This window comes from Sarcophilus harrisii, chromosome 4 (assembly GCF_902635505.1).
Source record: "Sarcophilus harrisii chromosome 4, mSarHar1.11, whole genome shotgun sequence".
Taxonomy (NCBI): Eukaryota; Metazoa; Chordata; class Mammalia; order Dasyuromorphia; family Dasyuridae; genus Sarcophilus; species Sarcophilus harrisii.
The window spans coordinates 298,509,849-298,523,701 of NC_045429.1; the positions used below are offsets into that span (position 1 = coordinate 298,509,849).

The 13,853-nt window shown below is 36.3% G+C and overlaps 1 protein-coding gene across 3 annotated transcripts; it reads right to left on the reverse strand.

Moving 5' to 3' along the window:
• Positions 1-195: 195 nt before the first annotated feature.
• On the reverse strand, positions 196-13,836 carry ADPRM (ADP-ribose/CDP-alcohol diphosphatase, manganese dependent). Of its 3 annotated transcripts, none has more exons than XM_023504106.2 (5): positions 13,735-13,836; positions 6,756-6,916; positions 3,708-4,366; positions 3,264-3,380; positions 364-911 (listed from the first exon to the last, which is right to left on the reverse strand). In XM_023504106.2, exons 3-5 carry the CDS (start codon positions 4,339-4,341, stop codon positions 616-618), a joined length of 1,047 nt encoding a protein of 348 aa, XP_023359874.1. In that variant the 5' UTR covers positions 4,342-4,366; positions 6,756-6,916; positions 13,735-13,836; the 3' UTR covers positions 364-615. The 3 variants fall into 3 exon arrangements, with proteins under 3 accessions (XP_003770686.1, XP_023359874.1, XP_023359875.1); XM_023504107.2 differs by lacking the exon at positions 6,756-6,916 and adding an exon at positions 1,944-2,070 and having other exon boundaries at positions 829-911; XM_003770638.4 differs by lacking the exon at positions 6,756-6,916 and having other exon boundaries at positions 196-911.
• Positions 13,837-13,853: the final 17 nt, after the last annotated feature.

Genomic DNA, 13,853 nt, shown 5'->3' on the forward strand with positions numbered 1-13,853 from the left:
CAGTGCAAATATGGGTCAGAGGCAGAATTCAAAGACAGTTCTTGACTCCAAGTTCAGCTCCTTGACACTAAACTGGCTCTCACTTTTTAGGCCCCTGATAAAATATCATTTGAGTTCAGTGCACCAGGCTGTTGCATTTGGTACTTGAATTACAGTTATGGCTACAATGACATTTAAGAAAATGCAATACATTCACCTATGAAATAAGTCCCCACTTTATTTACCAGTGACCAAATTAAGTAGTTTTCAAAGCATAGAACAATACAAGGATCTACTTCCAAAGATTGTTGTGAGGATAAAATAAGACAGAATATTTATAAAGCACTTTGAAAACCTTTAAGTCCCATGTAAATGCTTTTATATTGTTGCTTTTGTTATTAGTTCCACAAAGGGTAATTAATTGGGAGATAAGGATTATTGTTCTAATCACAAAACCCTTTTTATCCAAAACAGAACTAAATATATATAATGAACATGAAAATGTGAAAAAATATATAGTTTATTACATATATTAAACATTCCAAATAGGAACCAAGTTATTTATTAACCCCCTCCAAAATAATTTGTTTCTTAAAACAAAAAAGAAAAGCCTTACAAGGAACAGAATTTCTCTTTTCAGTCTTTCTTGTAATACATGATCCTATCTGGAACTCTACCTCTCCCTTTTAACACCATTTTATCAGGATAAACATGCACTGTACCAAAAGCCTGGCTCTCTGGTGCTGTTTCAATAACTCCTTCTAGTGTGACATGGTGCACACCATGAGCATCTATACAGTACCCACCATCATGAGTGTGACCAGCAAGAAAACACACCACACATTTATGAGACCAAATGATTGAAAGAGCATCTCTGTAATTCCAGGCAAGGCAAACACTGTCAGATGAGTCTGGGTGAATAGGAACATGACCTGTAATTAAAAGAGAAAAAACAATATGCATTAGTTCAGAAATATTGGCACATTGTTCCATCAAATTACTGGTTGCTGAGAACTATTAATTGGCAGTAATGTGAAACATCACCTTGATATTGAGACTGCTTAATTAGGGCTTAAATTCAAATAGCAAAATTTTTCAAGATTGTCCCCTTTTTAGCAAAAAGGAGCAAGAACATTTATATAGTGGTAGAAACATCTTCCTTTAGACTTTTAGCATGTGCATAATGTCAAGATAATAAGCAAATATGCTTATTTGGTGTTACATTGGTCTGAGAAAACAGAAAGGTGCTTCTTATGCAAGCTAGGATGAAAGGCAATTTTTTTTTTTAAAGGCTTTTACATGTGCAGTTAGATGAAATTATGCTTGCATTTCCCCCTTAAATCTAAATAGTTTATTTACAAACATCAAAAAGATGGAATCCAAATGGTGTGGAGTCATGAATGCAACATCTATCCTCTTAAAATCCTATTTCTATTTTTTAATTGTTTTTTCTCATAACATCTCTGTGAGGTAGTGTGTGCTTATTTTACAGGTGAGAAAACCATTGGAAAATAGAAAATATCTCCTCTACCAGAATCTAAATAGATCTAGGAAGATAATGAGCTCCTGAATCCCAGACAGCATCACATCACCTTGCTATCATCTAATTTATTGTTCAGCTAGCTCTTCTACATGCTCTTCCACTGTTATCACATCATTATTTTCCTTTTACCTAATCTAATTATCATATTCCAATTTTTATAGCAAACAAGTTCAATTCAAAAATCTTTTGCTTAGTAAGCAATCAGCTCAGTAACAAATTTATAAAGCAATATTAAAAGTTAGGTGTCCACTGTTTGTTAAAAAAAATTTAAAGAGAAAGAAAGATGAAATTTGAAAATAATTTATTTAGTTGAAATAGAAAAAGGCCTGAAAGTAGGTTGGTGTTTTATAGGATAATCCAGTGAATGTTTGGTGGTTCCTAAAACCTATTGAATATGCTCATCTCTGTGTAGTTATTTCACCTCTCTAGAACTCAATTTCTTCATCTGCCAAACGATGAGGAAGGAAAATTTCTTATGGTTCCTTTCAGCCATAAAATCCTATTAATGTATGCATTCCAGATATCCTTTTTGCTCTTCCCAAAGAAGTCTGACAAGGAAGAAGGTAAAAGAACCAAGAAAGAGATGTATTAGATTTTTGAAACAACAATAAAAACAACCCAAGGACAGAGTTTTACATAAAGATTTTCAGCTGCCTAAAAACTACACTAGGTAAAAGGTAAATGATCAGTACTGAAGCAATACATCATCAAGTCCTGGTGAGGACTCCAGCATCTGAGGGGTATATGCCCACAAAGCATAAGCTCTAACAAGTTCTACTCTGTAATGTTCTGTCTAGCTCTCTGGAGGTCCTCTGAATGGGCCTTGGTTTTAGCACAATAATCACCACAATAATAGTCAGGAATAAAATCCAAAGTCTTTCTTATCTTCTTCACAGTCTGTGTCCTTCGACTGGGGCCAGGCTAGCTTTCTGGGGGACCTTCAGATGAGCCTTGGTCTTAAAGAAGTGAAGGAGGACAGGCCAGGCACCATGAAGGTCTTCGTCTTCAAGTCTGTTCAAGTCTTCTGACTGATCTCTTAAATACTCTATTACAATTAAATCCATTCATCATACTGAGTATAAGCCAATCATTATATCACTAGGGAACCATTATTTGTTGTAAGATTAAATCAATCATACTGAACTAGAGAACTATTGAATCACCATGCTAAACTAGACAACCATTGTCTTATCAATTCCACTGAGTTAACACCTTCTTGTAAGAATCCTTGTTTCAAGTACATTTCTCCAGAGTTCTGGCCCATTACACTACTCTATAAAGCTACAGAGACTTTCAGCTAGAGACATCTGATTTTTGATGTTCTTTCCTACTTTGTCATCTGTTTTTCTATTTCAATTTATATAATTAATGAATTATATTTAATATAAAATAAATGTATCAATGGTTCTTGATATTCTTTGCCATGATAGATAGAACAAATAATACTGAAGAAAAGGATATACATAAAGTAAAAGGTTACCAGGAGGAGGAGGAAGAAGAGAAAAAGTAAAGAAAAAAAAATTTACTTCTATATGACCAAAGCCAATAGGCAACTGAAGCACATTGTTCCTTGTAACTGTTAAGATTATAAACTGGAGGATCCTATCAACATATGCTAATTTTATAATATTGGGATGTCAAAATAGAGTAACACTTTTATTTTTTGAAAAGCAAAAATTCTCCCATTTCCTAAAGCATTCAAGTAATAAGTAATTCAGAAAGACACAAAGCTAAAACCTACCCACAACCACTACCTTTTCTTGGTTTGTATCGGAGAAAGTAAGAACTGCATTGAACCAGTTCAATTGGTCCTGACTGAATCCTCCATTATACTGGACAAACTGAGGTTCGGAAAGTCCTGTAACAAATAAAGCAGGTCAGATATATATGTTTTTGACCATTTGAATAGTTTTATATTAGAACTGGGAAAGGTATATTTATTTTGCTTAAATGGATGCAACATGAGAAATTCACTAGATTTTTTTCAGTTAAGAAACATAATAAATCATACTACATTATTATCTGTAGCAAACAAGCTATAAGGCATTTGTATTTTGTCACTGAATCCTGACCCTGAACAGTAACATAGTTTTACCTTAATTGTTCATCTTTCTGCTGTATAAAATGTATCTGAAGTATTTTAAGAAAATGTATTAGAGGTTCTCAGCTCAAAGGAATAATTCACCTTGAGGGCTATTCAGTTCCTTATTTGGATTCTTCTCCTTCAGCATCTTCATACAATCTTGATATTTTGGAGAAGATTGATCTATTCCAAGAACACTTAGATCATAAGCATCAAGTAAAATGAACCGAAATTTAGGGAAAGGTACAAAGTGGTAAGCATAATAGTTTTCTGAAGGTATGGTCTCAGGACAGTGTGCAATCTGGTCTCCTAAAAACTTTGTGTTGAGCTTAGAGTTTCTTAAATAGTGCCTGCTGAAGTTGTAGAATTCATGATTTCCCCATGTATGATGAACAGGGGCTCTGAGTTTTTTAAATTCCTTCAGGACATTTTTTAGTGACTCTTCTGATGCTTTGTACTGTGCATTAAACCCATCAATGATGTCACCAAGTTGTAACACAAAAAAGAGGTGATTGCTTTCTTCATTCCACTCTTCGATAGCCCCTTGGAGATGACGAAGACTGTATCGGTAGTATCTCATTTTGGTTCTTAGGAAATTATAGCCATCTTCTAAATCAGCATATTGAATATCTGATATAACTCCAAAACTGAAGCATGGTTCTGAGATGCCATCTATGGTTCCTGGAATGGATTCTGAGATCTCATCTATAGCTTCTGAATTGGGGTTTTTATCCATACCTTATAAACTGGTTTCCTGAAAACTAAATTATATGAAAAAGACAATTTTAAAACAAAAATTCTCTAAGAACTGATAATTTATTAAGACTAGAAAAATTAATGAAATGACAACTTTGAAATGAATTCTAAATGATGCTGAATGTAGGTTTGCAAATATTAAAAATTACTAATAAACTTAAAATCAATAAGTTAACCATGTTCAAAAATATATGCAAAAATGACTAGTCTCAGCATCAGAAGCACCTAAAGTCCTGCATATGCACTTAAAAACTGAGTGATCATGGTATATTCACTTAAATCTTTCACTGTCTAATTCTCTCAAATGCTAAGTTAAAGGTGAGTTGTTGATCTATACTCAAGGAGTCTCCATAATGGGAGATTCCCACAAATGAAATTATATATTTAGACCGAGATGTTAATTTTATAAAATAAATTTTTTGTTTCAATTTCTTATTAGGAAATGCAGAAATGTTATTATTATTTCTGCACAAGTCAAGAAATTATTGTCTATAAAAATAATCTCTAAAAATGTTTTATAAACCTATATGTATAGACACATTTTTGTTTCTGAATTCACGATTTCATCAATGTAGGGATTTCCTTGTGAGGAAACTCCTACCAATGCCGGCTAGCAACTGTTCTACAATTTAAAGATTTATACAATTGCCAAAGGCAATATGTCCTGGTAACTTATCCAATGTTATAGACACTGCTAGCTATTTTTCAGTTGTCTGACTTGTCACGATTCCACTTGAGGTTTTTATTGGCAAATATACTGAAGTAGTTTGCCATTTTCTTTTCTAGCTATTTTAGAGATGAGGGAACTGAGGCACATAAGGTTGAATGATTTGCTTAGGATCAACTAATCTATCATCACTACCTTATAATTTTGAGCCTTCTCCCAATGCTATTTCATATTTACTCCAGTACTTGAAAGATGATTAGGAACTTATTGACCAAGGGGAGTGACATCATTAGGCAGCTTTGTGTAGAATGGTGGTGGTAGCTGTTTGTCCTTTGTTCTCAAAGATAAATATGCCCCCAGGGAGGAGATGCTATGACATGCAAGTGAATTGGATCTCACTGAACGAAGTCATCAACTTCACTTTCTCCTCCAGAACTACCTGGATCCAGTGGCCAGAAATATAGATCAGACTGATTGGAGATGGCCCTGGATGTAGTGGGAAACGTTAAGCCTTTTTAAATTTTGGTCTTTTACAGGTCTCTGTAGAATGGACCAAAGCTGGAAAGACCTGAGGTAGAGACCAAATTAGTAAACTAATCCAATCATTCACATTAAGAGGTGCTATGGGAATAAATTAGATCCCAAGAAGAGAATTAATATGAGATATGATAAAGAAAGAAATAGGTTTTGACAAAGGATTAGCTGTTGCTATGGAAGATGTAAGGTATAAAGAAAAAGCTGTAGGTTAGTACATAGATTATTAGGATCATCAACAGAAATTAGGAAGTATGGAAGGAAAGTGGATTTGTGGAGAAGGATAAATTCAATTTTGGACATGCTGAGTGTAAAAGTGTACATAAGTGTCCAAAAAACATGATGGGATTGTTAAAAAGTACTGTGTAGAGTCTATCTGACCAAAAACTGACAAACTGAACAATAAAATAATGCAAGGAAAAAGCAGCAATATAGATGAAAATGTATGTCAAGGTCTAATGTCACAGAGGTAGGAACTATATGGAAGGATTTTAAATTACTTTTTTGGTTTCTGTAGAAATACTAAGAATATTTCTGTAGTTTAAAACTTTTTGTATTTAATTTAAAAGGTTTTTGTGTGCCCCCCCCCCCCCATCTCTCTTAAAAAGGAGAATTAAATCAAGAAAAGGCTTTTCTTAAGAAAGTAAATTAAAGGTAGAAACTAAAAAAATTTATCTCATTCAGATCACTGGCTTTCCTACTCTTTACAGTAACTGAGCTACTGACCCAATTAAGGATTCAAGTATGGTGAATATTGAACATTCAAGGAGGCAGCCCTGCCAGTTCTTGAGGAAAATGGTCAAGAAAGGAACTAAGTAAGGTCTAAAGCTTTGAAATACTAACTCAAAACTGTGTTTTAACACATTATAATATTTTCCTTTTTTCAAGATTGCTGTGTCACCTCAAATCATTTTAGAGACAAAGGGAAATATCTGATAGTTTGGGTAAATTATGCCTTTTTGGACATTTTTCTGAGGAATGGCTTAAATACTACTATTGTATTTTAAAAAATTGCTCTTGGAAGCCTTGAACTTTAAAGGAAGAATATTTATATTTGTTTTTTTCATAGTCATGATCCAAGAGAAAATCCAAGATTAAGTGAAATGAACCCAGATTTTCCTGATTTCAAGAGCAGTCCACTCCTGGTACTATCAAACTCTCCTTCAATAATTACAGTTGATATGCTATTGTACCTGAAGTCTAATCTTCACAACTATCCCACAATGTAAGAAGACATTAAGGTTCATAGAGTTTTAAATCACAGGTCACATAATTAGCATATTAGTGATGGGCTTCAAATGTGGGCATTTCTTGTCTCCAGGCTCAGTGCCTCTTCCATTTCTTCATGCTGACTCTATAGAAAACCAAAGGACGGGAAGTGATATTTCAATTCAACAAAATATTTATGGAGCAGTTACCATGTACAAGTACTGGACAGGACTGTCTAGAAGGCTAAAGAAAGAGACTTCTAAGAATCGAATCCAGGAAAGACAGAGTAGCAAGCAATTGCTGTTGCTTTTCGGGGATAAGGGAGAGGCGATTGAATGTTATGCTATTGCAGGATCTCAAAGATCTGGGGACGTACAAGCTTGCAGTCTACTGTTTCAGTGATAAAGCTATCTCTATACTGACATATCTTCACTCACCTGGACGTATAAAACAAGAGGCCAGGCCCTTCCTGAATGGATATCCTAAGTCCACATAAGTCACCACATTCTCTTACCCTCACCTTTTCAGCATCTTTTTATGTACTGCTTTCCCATAAGAATGTAAGGCAACAAAAAGTTATCAAATTGTGCATACTCTTTGATCTAGCAGTGCTACTACTGGGCTTATATCCCAAAGAAATAAAGAAGGGAAAGGAACCTGTATATGCCAAAATGTTTGTGGCAGCCCTTTCTGATGTGGCTAGAAACTAGAAAATGAATGAATGCCCATCAATTGGAGAATGGTTGGTTAAATTGTGGTATATGAATGTTATGGAATATTATTGTTCTGTAAGAAATGACCAGCAGGATGAATACAGAAAGGCTTGGAGAGACCTACATGAACTGATGCTAAATGAAATGAGCAGACCCAGGAAATCATTATATACTTCAACAACAATACTGTATGAGGATGTATTCTGATGGAAGTGGATTTCTTCGACAAAGAGAAGACCTAATTCGGTTCCTATTGATCAATGATGGACAGAAGCAGCTACACCCAGAGAAAGAACACTGGGAAATGAGTGTAAACTGTTTGCATTTTTGTTTTTCTTCCCAGGTTATTTTTACCTTCTGCATCCAATTCTCCCTGTGCAACAAGAAAACTGTTTGGTTCTGTACCCATATATTGTATCTAGGATATACTATAACATATTTAACATGTATAAGACTGCTTGCCATGTAGGGGAGGGGGTGGAGGGAAGAAAGGGAAAAGTCGGAACAGAAGTGAGTGCAAGGGATAATGTTGTGATTAAAAAAAACTACCCAGGCATATGTTCTGTGAAGAAAAAGTTATTTAAAAAAAAAAAAGAATGTAAGGCAAGGACCATCTTTTCCTTTGATTTGTATTCCCAGCACCAAGCACAATACTTGGACCACAGTAAGCACTCACCAAGGGCTTGTTGACTGCCTTATGTCTTTCTCCCTAGATGTAGGTAGTTCAAATGAGGAAATTGTAACAGATCAAGACACACAGTGCTCTGGAGACAAGTACAGATTTAAGTGAAAATAAATGTTCCAAAAGTAATTGGAAGAGGTCCTATCCAAACAGGTAGATGGAGGACTATGACAGTCTCTCCTCTGGGGAACATTGGGTGTAACTCCTAAAACATGAAGTTGATAAGAAAGCAATGGAGGGCCAGCTTGTAGATGGAGTGAGGGTAGGGGTAGGAATGGTATTCTACTTAATGGAGATAGTCTTTCTTCCAGAGCTAAGGTCCAGCAAGCAGGCTGTGTCCTGAGCTTGGGCATAACAATCCTTTGTACCTGGATGATCTCACTCTGGCAAAGTATATTGCTTGGACTATTACTAGGTGCTAATTGAGGGATTTATGATCTTTAGCTCCGCCTATTTCCCAAGGACGTGAGATCCAATATCTACTGCATCTTTTGACATGCTCAAAAGCCCTGTTCCTTGTAAACTGCTAAGTGAACCAAACCTGGTGCTATATTCCTGTTTCCATTGATTTTTTACCGTTTTACTTGCAAACTGCTCCCAAAGGAATGCTTGCATGGTCCAATGCAAGAGCCTGCCATAGAAAGATGCTACCCAATGACTGTGTCATGGTCTAGTCCACTTGTGTTTTTGTTTTTTTAATGTATATAAAAGCACTGTCTTGCTCCAGTGTGTTAAGACCACTTTCTATGTAAGGTGGACTTCTGCTTGCAAGCATTTTCCTCACTTAGAAATTAATTAAACTTTAGTTTGTGCCTTGACTCTCCTGTCTCTAGTCTGCTCTGTTGACTCCGGGAATTCCCAGGTTAGAGGCCAGTTCCTGTCTAACTGACATTGTATAGGGAAATTCAGCATCAAGCCAATAGGGAGGTTTCAAAGGAGAGATCCTATAGGAATATTATAAGATGGACATGGCTCTTTTCAACAATGAGATTATTCAAACCAGTTTCAATTGTTCAGTAATGAAGAGAGCCCTCTATACCCAGAGAGAGCACTGTGGGAAGTGAGTGTGGACCACAGCGTAGCATTTTCATTCTTTCTGTTGTTTGCTTGCATTTTTGTTTTCCTTCTCAGGTTTTTTTTTTTTTCCTTCTTGATCCGATTTTTCTTGTGCAACAAGATTACTGTATAAATATGTATACATGTATTGAATTTAATATATATTTTAACATATTTAACATGTATTGAACTACATGTCATCTGGGGGAGGGTGTGGGGGGAAGGAAGGGAAAATTTGGAATAGAAGGTTTTGCAAGAGTCAATGTTGAAAAATTACCCATGCGTATGTTGTATCAATAAAGAGCTATAATAATAATAAAAAAGGAATATCATAAGAGATATATGATAAGCTTCTGCGAGTCAGGAGCTGTCCAAATTATCCAGTGTAATTTACACCATATAATACTGACATTCTAGGAGTGTAAAAGATAACTCATGGAAATGAAGGACACTTTAATACTTTGTTATACCAATTCCCCTTTTAAAAAAAAAAAAAGAAAAAAAAACTCGTAGGATCTGTGAGGAAGGCATTTAATAACTTACTTACCTAGTAACAGATATAGAGAGCTAAATGAAGCAACCATGCCCATCACTACAGCTACTCTTGTCAATGTCACAGCCTAGGCCCAAGGGCTTGGGTTCAGTTGCTGATCTTATTTGGTTTATTGTCATGGCTGATATTAGACAGGAATAATTTGCTTTCATTTAAGAAAAAGCCCATTATACTTTCAGGTATCTATGAGATTAAAATTGATTCTGTGCCATTTTTTTTATTAATTCTATTTACAAGTAATTGATTTGTCCCTGAAATTTCTTAAGTTATGGTTGTCTTTGAATTTGGTTCAGAGTTCAGCTAGCCTGTAATGGAATAAATTTAAAAATCTATCGATTCTTGCCTCAAGAAATTTTGCTAACATCCAAGAATGTGTGTTAATGGAAAGGGATTTGGGCCTGATATCGTTACACTACCAAACTATCCTTTCAAAATGTCTGGTTTGCAAGATAAGATCAAAATGGATTCATGATATAGGCATGAAGAATGTGATTATAAATAAATTAGAAGAATATAGGCTAGTTTACCTCTCAGACCTGTGGAGAAGAAAGGAATTTGTGACCAAAGAAGAACTATTTAATTTAATGTATTTAATGTGTACTTTAACATGTATGGGACTGCTTGCCATCTAGGGGAGAGGGTGGAGGGAAGGAGGGGAAAAAATTGTAACAGAAGTTTTTGCAAGGGTCAATGTTGAAAAATTACCCATGCATATGTTTTGTCAATAAAAAGTTATTAAAAAAAAAAAAGAATGTCTGGTTTGCTGTCCAAAAGTCTAGGCCACTATATCATATCTGGACTCAAAACAAACAACACTTCTTAGTCTCATAAGAAAAGTATCAAACTTCCAACCATCATTATTCCCTGTATCTCAGCTCTGTAATAAGTTATTTTGCCCTTAATTTTGTGATGTCATCTATCCTACTCTGTTCTTTGTTCCATATTTCTTAAAACCTCATATAAGGGTAAGTATCCTCCTGCTCAGGGTCTGGCATTAATGAAGGCAAGCCATGAACCCATTTGTTAATCCTGCTAATATAACGGAGATCTGTCTCAGTTTGCCTTTTGTTAAAATCTCAGTCACAACCCTATCTGAACTCTCTCTCGATGACACATAATAGTGGCACCTGAAAGCAGCTTTCCTTTCTATAAGGACATAGATATATATCACTAAAATGACAAAATAATATTGGCCTGGTTAGATGAAGTCATGGTGCCAAAGGCCCTAGATTCTTGAGTGGTGGTGGCACATAAAAGGGTGAGAAATCAATCATAAGAAAATCTAAGGTCTAGTCCTCTCAAGCTACTGACTTTCTCATAAAACTGACTGGATTCTTAGGTTTTGGTGAATCCATTTTAGTGAATGTGGATTTAGTTAGAAGAGAAGAGATCAGCCTTCTACTTGATCTGGTGGATCTCTCTTTTTCTCTCAAGAGGAACAGATTTAATATCAACCTCCTGATATGGTTTTCAGAAAGAAGGTTTTGGTGGATGAGCCAGAGAATAGCGATGGTAGAAATGCCTTTAATCAACTTAGATGCTTTGATGCATGTAAGAAGTTTATGACCTCTTAAAGCATTTTACTAGACATGACCCTAATGAAGAAGTGTTGACTATGTCATCTATGTGGTGGCCCTGATATGTCTAGTGCTATGAATTTTTGGCATCAAACACTACATGGACCAGATTATTGAGTTCAGAAATTTACTTTTTTTGTTTTCTTCCAAAACATTATTTTTATTTCTTATTTCTAATGATTTCTTCACAATGGGAAGTAGAGGGAGAAAGTTTTCATAATATTCTATTGTCTGGTTTGAGGGTTTTTTTTGCTTCTCCCCCTCATCCTTTCCCTTTAGTAATGCCAACTTCCTTTTGTCTAAGAGCATCTCATTTAGTTCTAATTCTGAGATAGAACCAGCCTGAATCAGCTATCCCAGAAATGCATGTGGCTAATTCCCACTACTGTGATGGTTTAATCTTAGTGTTCTAATGGATGGTATGAAATATGTTTTAGAGGATCTGGGAATAGTTGGAGGGGGGAAGACTGACACTTGGAACTCTACTACCAAAGATTTCATTCTCTATCTTGGATCATTCTATATAGTAAATATTTATGGCTTTTTAGGTATCCACCACTAATAACGCAAAAATAAACCCCATACTATGATGGTAGGTCAAGAGTATTATTTTTGTATGCTACAGTCTAACAATCAATCAAGCATTTATTAAGTTTCTATTGTACCAGGTGTTGAAGATGGCAAAGAAAAAAAATTATTCCATCTTACATTATATAATGGGCACAAATCATGCCCATTATGTAGAAATATACAAAAGACACAAATAATTTTTGGTGGGGAGAGGCCTTAATAGTTGAGAGGAATCAAGACTTTATGTAAAAATGTAAAGTTGAGCTAAGTTTTGGGGTCTTTTTGCTGAGGCAATTGGGGTTTAAGTGACTTGCCCAGAATCACATAACTAGGAAGTGTTAAATGTCTGAAGGCAGATTTGCACTCAGGTCCTCCTGACTTCAGGGCTGGTGCTCTATCCACTGAGCTACTTGGCTGCCCTTTGAGTTAAGCTGGGGTTTTTTGCCTTTAAAAAAAAAAAAAAAAAAAAAAAAGATTTATAATATTTTTCCCAAGTTACATTCAAAACATTTTTTTGCCTTCTGGATTCTCTCCCTTATCCCCACCCACAATTAAGAAAGCACATGTGAAATTGTGCAAAACATTTTCATAAAAGTCTTGTGAAAGAAAACATATATCTCCCACCCTATTATAAAATAAAAACCCTCAAGAAAAATCAAAAAAAAAAAAAAAAAAAAAAAAGAGAGAGAAAAGAGAAGAGAGAGACGAGAGAGACAGAGAGAGAGACAGAGAGAAGAGAGAGAGAAACAGAGAGACAGAGACAGAAACAGAGACAGAGAGAGAAACAGAGAGAAGAAGAGAAACAGAGAGAGAAACAGAGAGACAGAAAGAGAGACAGAGAGAGAGAAACAGAGAGACAGAAAGAGAGACAGAGAGAGAGAGAGAAACAGAGAGACAGAACCAGAGACAGAAAGAGAGACAGAGAGAGAAACAGAGAGAGAGAAACAGAGAGAGAGAGAGAAACAGAGAGAGAGAGAAACAGAGAGACAGAGAGAGAGAAACAGAGAGAGAGAGAGAGAAACAGAGAGACAGAAAGAGAGACAGAGAGAGAAACAGAGAGAAGAGAGAGAAACAGAGAGAGAGAGAGAAACAGATTGACAGAGAGACAGAGAGAGAAACAGAGAGAGAGAGAGAGAGAGAAAAACAGAGAGACAAAAAGAGAGACAGAGAGAAACAGAGAGAAACAGAGAGAAGAGAGAGAAACAGAGAGAGAGAGAAACAGAGAGAGAGAGAGAGAGATGAGAGAGAGAGAGATGGATAGGATTTCTCATCCTAAGTCCTTCGGAGTAGTCAGCCCTATACCTACACAGTTCATTAAGGAAAGCAATCAAACTTAGCAAACTTCAAGATACACATCGCTAACTCCCCCGAGTTCACAACACGGAATAACGTTATGTGTCTGTGCACGGTGGGAGTTTTAAATAAATAACTGAATCATCTTAGTCTAATTCCCTAATTTTACAGAGCTAAATGACGCCCAGAGAAGGACAGAATAATCATCGCTGGAGACAACCTTAAAAGTCTCCCAATCCCTTCATTTTCCAAGTAAGAAAAACAGAAGCCCCCGAAGGTCTGAGACTTGAAATCACTTTTCTGCCTTCAAATTCGGTGTTCTCTCTACTACAGTCATCTACGGTCACAGCTGAAGGGCCTACTGGACTCAGTCCCCGGGGTTCCCGAGGAGCCGCCTCACCCTCCTCTTCCTCGCCCTCTCGGCACCTAGTCTTCCCCTTGCCTGCGACTCTCCTGATGCACGGGCAGATCCGGTACAGGGAAGGGGAAGCCGCACACAAATAGCAAACAGAGACCTACCTGCGGCTCATCAGCGCCTAACCTCGCTAGCCTCCTCACCACTGAGAGCAGAGCTTCCCCGACGACCCGGAAGAGGAGCCCCGCTTCCGCCGGAACCACAGCGCGTAACTCCAATCAGG